The sequence below is a fragment of the Poromitra crassiceps genome (assembly GCF_964638095.1).
Source record: "Poromitra crassiceps genome assembly, chromosome: 7".
NCBI classification, from domain to species: Eukaryota; Metazoa; Chordata; class Actinopteri; order Beryciformes; family Melamphaidae; genus Poromitra; species Poromitra crassiceps.
In genome coordinates, this window is record NC_139628.1 from 42,562,145 (window position 1) to 42,577,415 (window position 15,271).

At 44.9% G+C, this 15,271-nt stretch overlaps 1 protein-coding gene across 3 annotated transcripts in view; it reads right to left on the bottom strand.

Moving 5' to 3' along the window:
- nlgn2a (neuroligin 2a) overlaps positions 1-15,271 on the bottom strand; it is a gene marked incomplete at its 3' end in the record, with an annotated part of 189,880 nt that overhangs the window by 13,585 nt on the left and 161,024 nt on the right. For all 3 annotated transcript variants that reach the window (XM_083639659.1, XM_083639660.1, XM_083639661.1), the window contains one exon: positions 339-524. In XM_083639659.1, coding sequence (XP_083495785.1) covers positions 339-524 — 186 coding nt within the window. The remainder of the gene's footprint in view (positions 1-338; positions 525-15,271) is intronic.

Below are 15,271 nucleotides of genomic sequence, written 5' to 3' on the forward strand. Positions count from 1 at the left end.
AACGTCAAAGACGTGCAAGAGAACGTATATTCCAAAGAATTGCTTAATTTGACATAACTGAGGCTCGGGTTGTTAAGACTGTCTGGTTTCCACTACAGTTGTGCTGACAGTCCTATAATAAGAATGCAAAGTGTCTGTGAGTGAGAGGATGAGGAGGTCTTACCCTCTGAGTGGTGTGAGAGGATGAGGAGGTCTTACCCTCTGAGTGGTGTGAGAGGATGAGGAGGTCTTACCCTCTGAGTGGTGTGAGAGGATGAGGAGGTCTTACCCTCTGAGTGGTGTGAGAGGATGAGGAGGTCTTACCCTCTGAGTGGTGTGAGAGGATGAGGAGGTCTTACCCTCTGAGTGGTGTGAGAGGATGAGGAGGTTGACGCAGGACGCCCCGGCGCCGGAGCCAAAGATGGTGATCCTCTCGGGGTCTCCTCCGAAGTGGCCGATGTTCTCGTTGAGCCAGCGCAGCGCCTGAATCTGGTCCAGCAGCCCGTAGTTACCCTTGGCCGACTGGTCGCCGGTGCTGAGGAAGCCTGAGAGAGAGGGAGAGGAGAGAGGAGAGTGAGCTTTTCTCTGTGACGTTTATTCTTTCTAATTCCATTGAGCAGCGACTTTTTTTTTTTTACACAAAGCCACTTACAATACAGCATCCTGCACTCCTCGGAATATACTGTAGGTGGCACTATTCGGAATAACACTCATTTTCTGGATTACTATATAGAATGCCACAGGGATATATGATGTATTTTTTGTTTTTATAATAAAATGTTTTTATTTTGTGATGGTGGTATTGGTATTGAACTGAATAAAGGAAACCCTGCCCCCCGCCCCCCTCTCCACCCCCCCCCCCCACTCACGTGGAATGTATGAATAATAGGAAAAAATAACTAAACGGTATGGTGACAATGGAGATAGTCAACTGAAATAAAAGAATGTATAGACAAATTAATGGAAACAAAAATAAATCAAAATTTGGCTTTGCATTATGCAAATAGTAGTTCTTCCACAGTAGTAATTCCACTTTTTCACTTGTGCGTACAGGGTTTGGCGGTATTCATCCTGGCAGATGAGAGTTCAAGGAATAGAATGTCGAGGTAACAGTACAGCCAGCGTTTTAATGAGAGAGTGTGAGGTGGACAATTATCTTTTTGGCTGCGGTCGTGCCGGCTAGCCAGAGTTTGTGTGCCCTCTCTGTGATTTGGAGTGTTGAGTCATCATCTCTAAGTTAATGGGTTTTTTTTTATGGGTTTTTGGGTTAGATGTTTGAAATAAGGTCTGTGGTTAACAAAAGGTTATGATACTTACAGGTTTTGTTCAGCAAGATAATCTTCACAAATTAACACAACTTTCATGATTTTTTAAGTTGACTGTAAATGCAATCGCCAGAAATTGCGCTTGCCAGAAAACGCTCCAAAAATCAAGCCGGTAGAACCATTGAGAAAATATTAAGCGCTACCAATTCACAAGATACAATTTGAGGGAGAAAAAGTGGCATATGATTGGGTATATCAAATAGGCACCTCCCATCAAAGATAACTTCTCAACCTCGCCATCTCTCTGATCATCTCAGCTGAACTCTAAAAACCAAAATGACTCAAAGCACATATCAACAAGTCCATCATGCCAGCATGGGCTGTTTTCATCACTTTCCCTGCAGATAAACACAATAAATAACACAAATTGTCTTCAGGTTCTGCTTATTTTAATAAAGCATGTTTGGGTGCCTTAATTATGACGAATACAACGAAACAAGAGGCACTTGAGCCGCCGTAATCACCATGATACATTAAGCCTAACCACTTATGCTAATGTGCTCATTCATTCAGTGAATTAAACAGCAAACATTTCTGTCAACACACGTGTCTTCGCAAAACATATGGACGGCATTAACATCAACTTAGGAGTTAATTCTTAACACATTAAGTGCCATAGACGACCTAACTCGTCTTACATAATCCAGCGCTTAAGTGCCAAGGACGGACTAACTCGTCTTACATAAAGATTTTTTTTTTTTTACGGTGGGACATCAATCAACCCCTTTTACATCTTTGAGATAACTATTTGGAGCAAGAGCATGTGTGTAATCTATTTTACCGACCACTAAGTGGCGACAGAGACCGAGAGAAGCCACAGCCATGGGACCCAAAAGCCACGGGACCAAAAGCAGCCGCCTCTTCGATGGCGATTTTACAGTCAGAAGCCCGAGACACACACACAGAACGGACAGAGATCCCTTCCCCCCAGAGCCGCGCAGCAACGCGCGAACACACACACACACACACACACACACACACACACACACACACACACACACACACACACACACACACACACACACACCGCGGTAGCAAGCCATTCAAGGAAATGGCGACGCGATTTTACAGTAATCCATTCAAGACTTGTCTTGCCTGAGAGCGGCCGCGCACCGGCAGCAGCACACAGAGAGCGGAGAGCGATTTGCAAAATAGATCATAGGTGAAACACACTTTGAAACACCTCAGAAAGGCCAGAATCAACATCTGCCCATCGCCCACGCATTCCCCGGCCCATCTTGACTCGCACAAGGAGCGTCCGCACGCAGGCAAGCAGGCAGGCAGGCACACAGGCAGGCAGCAGCAAAAGCGCTTCTGACACGCCCGCTGTACAGCCAGGAGGAACGAGGAGAAGACACACGGAGGGAGGAGTTTGAATGAGAGGGGTGTTTCCTGTTGTTATGGAGGAAATTACTGTTCAAAACTATTGTTTAGAATGTCTGACGGTCTTACTGATGCCAAAAATGAATGGTTAAAGTGACTGTTTCACAAAAAGCCATTTATCTCTGAATAAATTTCCAGACGCTGAAACCATGCTGTACTCAACGGCTAATATCTACATAACTACTAACTCTGCAAACTAACTCTTTTAGACAGAGAAAGCACACATTCTATTAGTTATTTTTAGATAATTGCTGTTCATGAATTCTTAACAGAAAAGAATCCTCGGCTGTTCTAAAATGAGCCAGAATCGTCAAAAACACCCCTGGCACAACTTACCTACAGGAATGAAAACATGGCTGGCATTCAATGTGTTAAGGAGTTATAATAGTTTCAACAAACTAATTAATATGTAAATGTCCAGGATCAGGAATTATAACAAGTGCCATAACGCCAGTGCCATGAAAGCCCCAGAGTGTGGCCGTAGTGCCCCGTATACCCAGTTTGGCATGCCCTGTTTTAGCCTGGGTAAACCCAGCCCCCACGTGACCTGCTCTCAGAGTTCCCAGTCAGCAGGGTAAGCCTGAGAGCAGGTCACTGGGGGCTGGGTTTACCCAGGCTAGCCCTGTTTGGCATGCCCTGTTTGGTATGCCCTGTTTTGCACTCGCGTCTCCCAGTGTCTTCGTTCTGCTTGAGCAGAACTAGTGTAAATGTACAGCGGGTAATTAACTGCTGTAATGAAGAATATCGCACAAATTAACCAGTTTTAGAGCGGCAAAAACACTATCAATAGTAGCCCGCTGCAGCCATTTTGGGAACATCGGTAAATTGTAGCGTCTAGACACGGTGAAGTGTACTGAAAGAAAAAAGGATTTTAATAAGTATTGATTTTGACCTTGTTGCCCTACATTTTGGCCGCGATGCCCCAATACATTTTTATTTATCAAAGACCAAAGTGGCCCTAAAAATGACTTAATTCCAGGCCTGAATTTAAAATATGCTGCAAGGTATTCCAAAATCCGATCATAAAGGCTACCTGTGGCGTAAGTGTGACGTTTCTATCAGGTGTTGTTCTTCGGTTACTGTATTCAAACAAACACCAGGGAGGAGGAACATAACAATTCTGGAGGAGGGACTGATGGACTACAGTAAAGCTTAATGTGATCTGCTTCCAACCACAGCAGACACCTTCCTGCACCTTCAGCCAGCCTCCTCCTCCTCCTCCTCCTCCTCTATCAGCTGATGAAGGCTGTGGAAAGACAGAGGAGTCGCTCAAAACACCGCAATACAAGATGAAAGCACAGCTCTGCATTATAGCCTTTAAAATGGCTGTACGGTGACGACTAGTGGTTAGAGGGGGGCGAGAGAGAGAATGGGGGGCGAGGGGGGGAGAGAGAGAATGGGGGGCGAGGGGGGGGAGAGAGAGAGGGAGAGAGAGAGAGAGAGAGAGAGAGAGAGGAGGATAGTGGGTGTTCTGTGAGTCCCGGATAGAGGCACAGTGTTTCATCTGCCTCCAAGACACACACACACGCGCGCGCGCGCGCACGCACGCACGCACGCACGCACACACACACACACACACACAGGGCCACTGATCAAAGGCTGACACTATAGAGAAGACTCCCTCTTCTCTCTCTGTCACACACACACCCACACACACACACACACACACACACACGTATGTACGTACATACACGTGTGGGTGTGTGTGCACAAATACAGAGGAATCATGCAAATGTGTATACTCTCTCTCCACACACACACACACACACACACACACACACACAGCCCGGCGTCCATGTTTACCCAGTACCCACTCAGAGCCGGTGAACGCCTGTTTTCCACCAAATCTTTGAGAGAATGCACAAACACAAAGCGGAACAAAACAAACACGCTACGCCTGAGTGCTGCTCACGCACACATGCACACAAACACGCACACAAACACACACACACACGCACACACACACACAGACACACCTACACACACACACACACACACACGCAGCAGCGCTTTCGTGCAGCCGTCCTACAGTTACGATGAGATGACTTTGTTTTATCTGCGAGCTGAGATCACTTCTAATGGAAGCGATATGTAATGTTTGTGTGGGTGCATATACATGCCATTATGATTCATGTAACGCCTATGTGTTTATGCTACACGGCTGTGTGTATGTGCATGTGTATGGCTATGTGTATGTGCATGTGTATGGTATGTGTATGTGCATGTGTATGTATGTGTGTGCCCGCTGGATGACATAAGCTGCTTCTAACAGCCGATACCCCATGTGAATTCATTGTCAGAGGCTGACATGGGTGCCAGAGCTGTGTGTGTGTGTGTGTGTGTGTGTGTGTGCGTGTGCGTGCGTGCGTGCGTGTGTGCATGTGTGTGTGTGTGTGCATGCGTGTGTCAGAAGGCAGTCTTGGCAGCATGGTGGTTATTGTACATCAGAGGGAGTGTGTGTGCCGTCTTGTCCCTGGTCCAGTGGAAACCAACAGATGTGCTGCGGCCTGAAGCCACTGAATAATGTATATGTCACACACATTGCCTTCATTAGCACACAAGCCAAGCCACCTGCTGGTGTGTGTCTGTCACTGCAGTGCCTCTGCTGTCAGAGGGGCTGCCTGCCTCACCGCCTAGAGGCCAAATCCGGAATTGCGTGGCGTATGCACTGTCGCCATCGCGAGTGGACCGTCTCAAGAAAGCTTCGCCGTCTCCAGAGGGTCACGTGCAATGACACAGCTAAGTGGGCGGGGGAATCGATCGATTGGAAGAGAGAGAGAGAGAGAGAGACCAGGGGGAGGAAGAGAGAGAGGGGGGATGAGAAATATTTCTCCTCTTTCTGTCTCTCTCTTCCACTCTCTCTAAAGTTGTTCTTACTATCGCTTGGCTGGGACAACCAAATTATCTGTGAAATTATCCTTTTACACTGGGCAGGACCCTCCGCAGTGTGTGTGTGTGTGAGTGACGTCAACCCCCCTCTCTGCCCAGCACAAACAATGGCATTTTGAGATTTAGATTGGAATCGTCGGCGGGTGCCAGAGTCGCACCCACTCGCTTTCTCTTTCCGATCTCGCTCTAATTTCTCTCTCACTTTTAATCAATCTCTCTCGCCCGCTCATTTCTGCATCGTTTATCATCTCTCCGTTTCTTCCCTCTTTACCCACCGACTGTTCACTTTGTGTACTCGCAAAAAAACCACAATCAAAAAGATGCTGCTGCCGGCGCGTTAATGATACCGCCGCGTGCATCCACGCCCCCGCGTGCACTCCACGTGCACTGCGCCCAGCGTGCATCCATGCCACCCAGTGCACCATGAACCCCAGTGCACCCCCCCCCCCCCCCCGTGCACCGCGCCCCAGTGTGCACCGCGCCCCAGCGTGGAGCCCCGCGTGTTGTGTTGCGTTTTCATTTTTGAGATGCCAGCATGTCGTTTGGGCTGCGGCTGTGTGGGCGCTGCTTGTAATGTTTAAAGTAGCCACCCTTCCCTCTGTTTGAGAAAAAATACTCTGCAGTCTGTGTGTCTGTGTGTCAAGTGACTCATTGCAGAGTTTTTAAATGCAAAATGTTAAACTTATTTCTGTGTCTCTCACTTGTCCTAATTTTCAAATGCCACACTACCACCCCTATTTTCCTCCCATAGATCTGTCCCTCCCCAGTCCTGTATAGCAGCAGTCTGTCCCACCCCAGTGTGTGTGTGTGTGTGTGTGTGTGGGGGGGGGGGGTATCACAATGGAGAGGTAAGAGAGAAAGTGTGTGAGTGTGTGTGTGTGTGTGAGAGAGAGAGAGAGAGAGAGAGAGAGAGGTGAGTGAGTGAATGAGTGTGTGTGTGTGTGTGTGTGTGTGTGTGTGTGTGTGTGTGTGTGTGTGTGTGTGTGTGTGTGCGTGATAGAGTGAGTGAGTGAGTGAGTGAGTGTGTGGACTGCATGTGCTGGTGAAAAGAGAAAGCAGGCCAGCTCCCAGCAGAGCACGATCGTATGCACAAGTGTTTCTCAGCGCCTGAACATACGTGTTCTTGTATAGCTATCTTAGTGAGGACCAATTAGAGCTTCATACCTGGAAAGTGAGGACATTTTGGCCGGTCCTCACTTTCTCACACACCTTCAAAGGGCTGTTTGAAGGTTCAGACTTGATCTGAAGGGTGAGGTTAGGGACCGCGTTAGAATTAGACAGACTTGATCTGAAGGGTGAGGTTAGGGACCGCGTTAGAATTAGACAGACTTGATCTGAAGGGTGAGGTTAGGGACCGCGTTAGAGTTAGACAGACTTGATCTGAAGGGTGAGGTTAGGGACCGCGTTAGAATTAGACAGACTTGATCTGAAGGGTGAGGTTAGGGACCGCGTTAGAATTAGACAGACTTGATCTGAAGGGTGAGGTTAGGGACCGCGTTAGAATTAGACAGACTTGATCTGAAGGGTGAGGTTAGGGACCGCGTTAGAATTAGACAGACTTGATCTGAAGGGTGAGGTTAGGGACCGCATTAGAGTTAGACAGACTTGATCTGAAGGGTGAGGTTAGGGACCGCGTTAGAGTTAGACAGACTTGATCTGAAGGGTGAGGTTAGGGACCGCGTTAGAATTAGACAGACTTGATCTGAAGGGTGAGGTTAGGGACCGCGTTAGAATTAGACAGACTTGATCTGAAGGGTGAGGTTAGGGACCGCATTAGAGTTAGACAGACTTGATCTGAAGGGTGAGGTTAGGGACCGCGTTAGAGTTAGACAGACTTGATCTGAAGGGTGAGGTTAGGGACCGCGTTAGAATTAGACAGACTTGATCTGAAGGGTGAGGTTAGGGACCGCATTAGAGTTAGACAGACTTGATCTGAAGGGTGAGGTTAGGGACCGCGTTAGAGTTAGACAGACTTGATCTGAAGGGTGAGGTTAGGGACCGCGTTAGAATTAGACAGACTTGATCTGAAGGGTGAGGTTAGGGACCGCGTTAGAGTTAGACATGGACGGTGCTTTCTCACTGGGAAGGATTGCTTTCGTTCCGTTCCGCACCCGGGAACGATTGCCCCCCCTCCCCTCTCCCCCGCTGGTCAGCTTTTCACATTACAACATTTCTTCCGCGCTTTACGCCTGGAGTTTATCCTCGCCCGTGTGTTGTCTTATGTGGTTCGGAACGGTTGTCTTTCACACTCGCGTGTGAAGTGTTCCGTGCCCGGGCACGCCAAAGCACTCCCCAGACCACCTTTTCAAGTGGATCCTGTCACGGTTCCCTGTTGCGCTGACCCGGGCGCGGAACGGAGCGCAACGCAACGCAACGCAATGTTCACACTCATCAATGGTTCTGAAACTGGGGTCAATTTGTGTGCTCGGGAACGGTACCGGGGCGCCAGTGAGAAAGCACCCTTAGTTGTGATGGTTAGGGTTAGGGTTAGGGGCTAGGGAATTATGTCAATGAATGTCCTCACTAAAATAGCTAAAGACAGTTTTACAGTGACAACATAAAATTCTAAATTGCCCTGGCCCTAGCTTACTTCCTGTTGCAGTGTTTGCTAATACAGTACAAACGCTGACAGGAAATACGCTTCAAACTGTTCCCTACACAATTCCTGAAAACCGTCTAAACTGGCTTGTGTGTGTGTGTGTGTGTGTGTGTGTGTGTGTGTGTGTGTGTGTGTGTGTGTGTGCGTGTGCGCGCGCGCATGCTTGTGTGTGTGTGTTTAGCATAGAGGAGTGTGATTGCTCTTGTTTGCAGCATGGCTTGCCCATGATGCAAACAAGTGTGTCAGAGGGACGCACGCGCACGCGCACACACACACACACACACACACACATGCTCGCATGCATGTACGTACGCACACGCACACGCACACGCACATGCACACACACACACACACACACACACCCACACCCACGCACACCAACAGCAGTGACAGAGGGAGGGAGAGAGTTGAGAGAGGGTAACAGCAGGGGCGGATCTAGCTTATTTTCAGGAGGGGGGCACAGGGGGGAACAACAGTTACATTGGGGGGGGCCTACCCCGTGACAACAAAAATTAAGACCGCCACGGCACCACCGACCTCTCTCTTCAACATTTCGATTGCTAACTGCTAAGTGGAAACAATTGAATTACTTTTCTTAACTTGTACAGTTACAGTGTCTTCTATTTGTGTCTTCATCGTGTTCACAATCACAATTAGAGAGAATGAATAACACAGTGTAGGAGAATTACTGTTTTGATAGTGTCACTGTTATCTGTCTACCTGCAATACAGTCTTAGAATTCAGGACAAAATCATGTCAAACTAAAAAACTACTCAGATTTGAGTTTTCAGAGACAGATCTCACCAAGTTAGGGGTCCATGGGTCTAATGTGGACTTAGGTCCTTCATATGAAAATGGTTCATAATCACTAGCCTAGGTAAACCCAGCCCCCACGTGACCTGCTCTCTCAGTTCCCAGTCACTAGCGTCTAGACCCCGAGCCATTCAAATCGATTTCTGGGGCGATTGAAAGACCCACGCAGACCCGCAGCCAATGAGTGACGGCGTGACTGCCAACATCAGTCCTGCCGTGATCGGCCAATCAGAGAGTGCGTCTTTGTCAATGACGTGTAACAGCTGCAGCGGCTTAGCACTACCTAGCCGTTAGCATTTGGCCTCTCTAAAGCATAGCGCCCGAGCTAGCTACTAGCTGGCTAGCTATATGGCTATGCAACTACGCTGAGGAAATTCAAGTGAAAACAGCTGTTAATGTTAATGTGGGAATCATGGTGGAACCGAATAAAAATGTTTTTGTTTGATACTCTATTCTGTTGTATTGTCATGTGAGAATGAAAACAGCTATAGTAATAGTACTTCAAAACAGTGGTTCTCAAAATGTTTCCACATAAGGATCCTTAAACTGAATAATGTGATGCTAGGTCGGTTGATCAAAATAACACCTATATCGAAATCGGATTTTAGCGGACCATACAAGCCGGGGCTTCAGAGCTGATCACCTGGACACATTTTACGGCGAAATTATCTGATAAACTTGTCTGTGCAGCTCTGTGGTGATCAGTTAATGTCTTCATAGCATTGTGATTATGATTTAATGCATTATGGAAGATAAACGCTGGTTTAACATAATTAAAATAATTCCCTACCAAACATGTAAAGTGACGCTTCTAGGCAGTAGACCAGTGGTTCCCAACCTTTTCCAACTCAGGGCCCACTTTTATGTCTCAAAAATGTTCGCGGCCCACCTCCGACCCCATAAATACAAAGGCCATATAATGCGTTCTCAGAGCACTTTTTTATTGAAAATTGAACATAAAGGACTGAACTGAATACAGGAGAAACATGTTGGAAGCTCCACAGTCACTAACACAGCACCTGTAACATGTTGCAACACCTTCAGTATTACAGTTTTCAAGGAGCTGTCCCCACACACACACACACACACACACACACACACACACACACACACACACACACACACACCAATCATTCAAGGAGATGTCCATCAGCACCACACAGATGTCAGAAATGACAAGCAAGGGGCTGTCTGCAACAGGCTAATTAACAAATGATTAATAAATAACGGTATCCTTCAACAATGGAAAAATGCATTCTCATAACAATTTGACATCCAATATCAGATCCAAACAAAATCCAAATATCAGAAGAAAGCCCATTAAATCGATAGGGTTACAAATAAACACAAACCCAATATAAAGATGATGTAAAGATGAAACTTCAATTCAAGCAAAAGCAATAACATCAAAGAAACAAAAATCATACTTTTTCAAGTATGATTTTTCAAAATCTTTCCAAAAAAAAATGATTTTTTTTTTTTTTGATTTTTTTTTTTTCAAAAATCATACTTTTTTGGAAATGATTTGGCGGCCCACTTGCAATACCTTCGCGGCCCACCAGGGGGCCGCGGCCCACAGGTTGGGAATCACTGCAGTAGACCATTTGGGCATAACATTATGTGATGTGACATGAGATCACCACATTTCAATAAATATAACGTTTTTGCACATTTGAATGCTGCTGGTCGTTTGTTTAATGCTGTATATATTGGATATTTAAAGCTGATACACAACACAATTGTGTTGAGGTAATTCCGCAAAGCTCAGTTAAAAATATAACATGTAACACTTGACACAATCAAATGTAACTTTTTCACAGCAATACTGTACAGTCCAGTGGTACGGTGGGCTAATTGTTTGAATTATATCGAAATATATTTGCATGGTGTAGCATGTAATGCAGTCTGTTAAGATACTGTAGCTAGATACTCTGACACAGAAAGGCAGACAAGCTAGCAGCAGGGATCTTGTCACACTGATTCCAGATAAACTCGTCTGTCTAGCCAGCTATACAATATTACTGTAGCCTACATAATACCACAAGCTAAATGCAGCATATGCCAATGTAAGGCTGGGTAGCATTAGCTAACGTCATCCAGGCTATACAGTAATAGGTTATTATAAAGTTATGAAACGCTGATTCAAACGTTACAATAATAAGACCCAATAGGAGCCAGTTACCCTACTGTAGCTAGAGAGAGTAATTTCAGACCACCAGATAGACCAGGAGATGACAGTAGAAGCGCGTTATGCTGTCACTTACCTAAATCACGGTAAATCGACGAGGGACATATATAGACCCAGGATTACATATATGTTTCACATAGGGTGGTGTTTTCATTTCGATGTTTTATTTGGTCCAATATTGAAATGTTCTACAATTGCAGGTTGTGTTACCATTACACAAAATTGAGATCTACCTTCATATCTATTTCGGCTCATTTGGTTGCTATTTAGTAGCGAAATGGAGTAGCACAATGCATGCTGGGAGGAAATGAACAACAACAAACCATAACTGAAACAATAACATTTTAAAAAGTCTATTAAGTCTTTTTGACTCTGAAGAAGACAGATTATCTGTCGAAACGTCACTCAGCCCCTATTAATAAACGTGCAGACAGAAAAGAGTGCTTCATGTGTCTTTACTCCAGGTAGTCTGTGTGAAGTGCCCAGGTCAAACTTTTTTCTATGTAGGTTACACTATAACAGTTCATTGATTGTTCTTTAAGAGTGTCCCACATCTGTTTTGTTATTTTGGAATAAAAAAAGATTCTATACCACATGTCCTGAAATGTAAGATGTCATGCATAATTACTTAGATTTTCTGACATCACATTAGGAGGGGTTATGCATTGTTCATTTATACTGTGATGGTAAATAAAAGCCACAGATATAAATGTCCCCATTTATTACAGGTAAAACCAAACATGAAACTATACTAACAAGTACTGTACATAAAATGTAATTGTTGCACAATTGCAGTTTTATAAAATGTAATGATATGTCCAGGTGATCCATAGTCAGGGTCCCTACACATCTCCAATTGAAAAAATTCCAGAGCTTGATTTGTTTTGAAGATTTTGTCTGGTACTATTCAATATGATTTATGCAGATAAGACAGCATGTCCCTGATAACTAGATCATATCACTGTATAGATGACTGTTCTTCACAGCCACAAATATCTCTCCAGATCTGCGGCCATCTGCAGCAGGGATCGAGGTTTGGGTCCGTGTAGACAGTTGTCCTGTCCCTCGATCATTCCCTGACCACCGTCACAGGAGTCATTGGCAGAGGCGATGTTCTCTCTTCTTGGAAGCTCTAATAATATAAAACATAGTAGTTACTGTATGTTACACGTGGCTAACGTTAGCTAGCTTCTGACATGTTTTTCTAGAATTCATTAGATCGTTAAATGCTCCCGTAATCTAGCTAACGTTACTTCGCTAACCCACTACAGCCGATGAGGAAAAGTCAATCATTTATCGAATGTCTTTCTTACCAAACACAATTACGCTAGTTTCTGAGATAATATATAGTGTGGCATATACCTGTGAATAACATATTCTTACCTGGAAATCACACATCGATCCGTAGGCCAGCTCTGAGTCTGTTTACATTTCGGGCGGAGGGGCTGCAAGGGCACATTGGTTGTAGCCATTTGCGTGCTAGCAGTACTGAAATGAAAAGTGTTAGCTCATGTGCTAACAACAAAGGTCGCAGAGTGATGACGCCATCTGTTGCACTGCGCATGTGCTCTGTGTGCTAAGCTGGTTGGATGACGGTTGGCTGATGGAGTGGTCTATCGGGGGGGGCGCAACAACCGCTAGAAATCGATTACCATAGGTGGGAGGCCAGACCCTTGTGACTGTAAGCAGGGTGAGCCTGAGAGCAGGTCACTGGGGGCTGGGTTTACCCAGGCTACATAATCACTGCTGTATAGTACGGTAATCACAATTAGAGATAATGAATAACAGTGTAGGAGAATGACTGTTATGATCATAGATTCACTGTTATCAAAATCACATGACAAAATTCTCAGGTAAAAAAATTTCAGAGACACATCTCACCAAGACAGTTAAGGGTCCATGGGTCTAATGTGGACTAAATTAGAGGTCCCTGATATGAAAAGGGTTGATAATAATCACAGCTGTATAGTAATCCAAATGAGAGAGAATGAATAACACAGTGTAGTAGGAGAATGACTGTTTTGATAATAGTTTCACTCTACCCCCTGTAGTACCTCACACGTACCCATAGGGGTATGTGTACTTCAGTTTGGGAACCAATGACTGCTCTACATGCATACCTGCAATAACAGTCTTAGAATTCAGGACAAAATCACATGACAAAATTCTCAGATTTTCAGAGACAGATATCACCAAGTTAAGGGTCCATGGGTCTAATGTGGACTAAAATGGAGGTCCTTGATATGAAAAAGGTTGATAATCACAGCTGTATAGTAATCACAATTAGAGAGAATGAATAACAGTGTAGAAGAATGACTGTTTTGATAATAGTTTCACTGTTATCTCTCTACATGCATATCTGCAATACAGTCTTAGAATTCCCTACCTGTCTAATAGTGATATTATTGGCCAATTTATGATCTAACCTGTTCAAAAAGTATGACAATGACTTAAATTTGTATTATAATCATTTAAATCAGTTAAATAAAGGTAATCAAACAAAAGTCAAATACATTTATAAATGCTTATTTATTGCAACTGCTTCTCAGTTAACAAAAACTCTGTCAGTTTTAAACAGTAAATACTGACAGCCAATTTTGCAATTTCCATGTGCATCACTAAACACCCTTAGGAACACATCCATATCCAAGGCATTGGCTCTCTTGGACTCCACACTTAGCACCCCAAGGTCTGACATAGTTCATGGTGGTGCGCAAGGGATTTTTTTTTTTATCAATTTCAATGCAGAAAAGCTGCATTCACAAGAAGCTGTGCTGACAGGTAGGGCCACAGCAATTTTGCGCAACCTGAACAGTTCATAGAAGACCTCACTGATGGCTCCAGGAATACTGTGAACTCCAGTAAACTGATTAGAGCCTGCATCCCAGCCGCCTTCTTCCTCTCCAAGATCCGCTTGGCTTGATGGACCTCAGTCATGCTTAAGATCATCCAGGTTTGTGTTGCAACCCTGCCCAAGAAAAGTGTTAGTTGGTTAGTAAAATCTACCTTGAGAACATACAAAGCATTGAAAGCAATTATTTTATATGCCCAACTTCAATGTAAGTGGATAACATTATTCCCTCTATTTTTAATGTTGAATTAATGTAGAACAAGAAACACTCGCTGCTACACACATGCAATAAAAAGCAAACAACTAACTTACTTATTGTAGCTAACGTTACTATTAATTCAGTGCAGACAAACAAAGTCTAAAGCAATGATTGTCCACATAATGGGTTTGATGGAGCTAGCTGGCTGGCTAATGCCAATGCTATGCCGACAGAGCCAAATTAAGTGGTTTAGTTGAGTTTGATGAAGCCAGCTGACTAGCCAACAACACTAATGTCAGCAAACAGAGCCACGTTAAAATGGTAGTTTGGTTGGGTTTGAGCCAAGCCTGAGCGAGCCCACATGGCTATCTAAAGCACAACACTAGCAAACGAAACCAAATTAAACGGTAGGTGGTTGGTTCGTTGGTTGTGTTTTGACTGAGTCAGGCTGAGGGACGCTCTGCTAATGCTAGTTAGCTGGTGGTGACGCTAATGCTAGCAAACACAGTTGAATTGGGTTTGAGCCAGGCTAACCGCGGCAACGTTAGAAACAGAACCAAATTGGCAGTAACATTAGTTTGTTATGACTCACATACTTGCAATGTAATCCAGGAATTTAAATATAGTGTTCTTACCTCAAGAAGGGCGTGCATAATCCTGCAAATTGCGCAAAACTATGTTTCCCGAGTCCAGCAGAACCAACCACTCTGACTGACTTGAGTGTGTGTTGAGTGTTGCCAGATCTCGAGAGAGAGAAACAAGCAACCAAGTATGGAAACAAACCCAAGCTACTTTACAGAAAACACACGCCAAAAGTCGCTTACAATAAGTAGATTTGGCAACAACGCGAAGCATGTAGCACACGATGATTGACGACAATAAGAGCCAATGAATTGAATGAGAATTGAGGGGGCACACGGGGTGGCCAATCAGATTACAGGGGTGGGCAGTGCCCCCCCGTGCAACCCCGTAAGCCCCGCTCCTGGGTAACAGACTGATGAGTCACAAAGGGACAAACAGACAGTGAGAGGAAGTGTGGAGATGG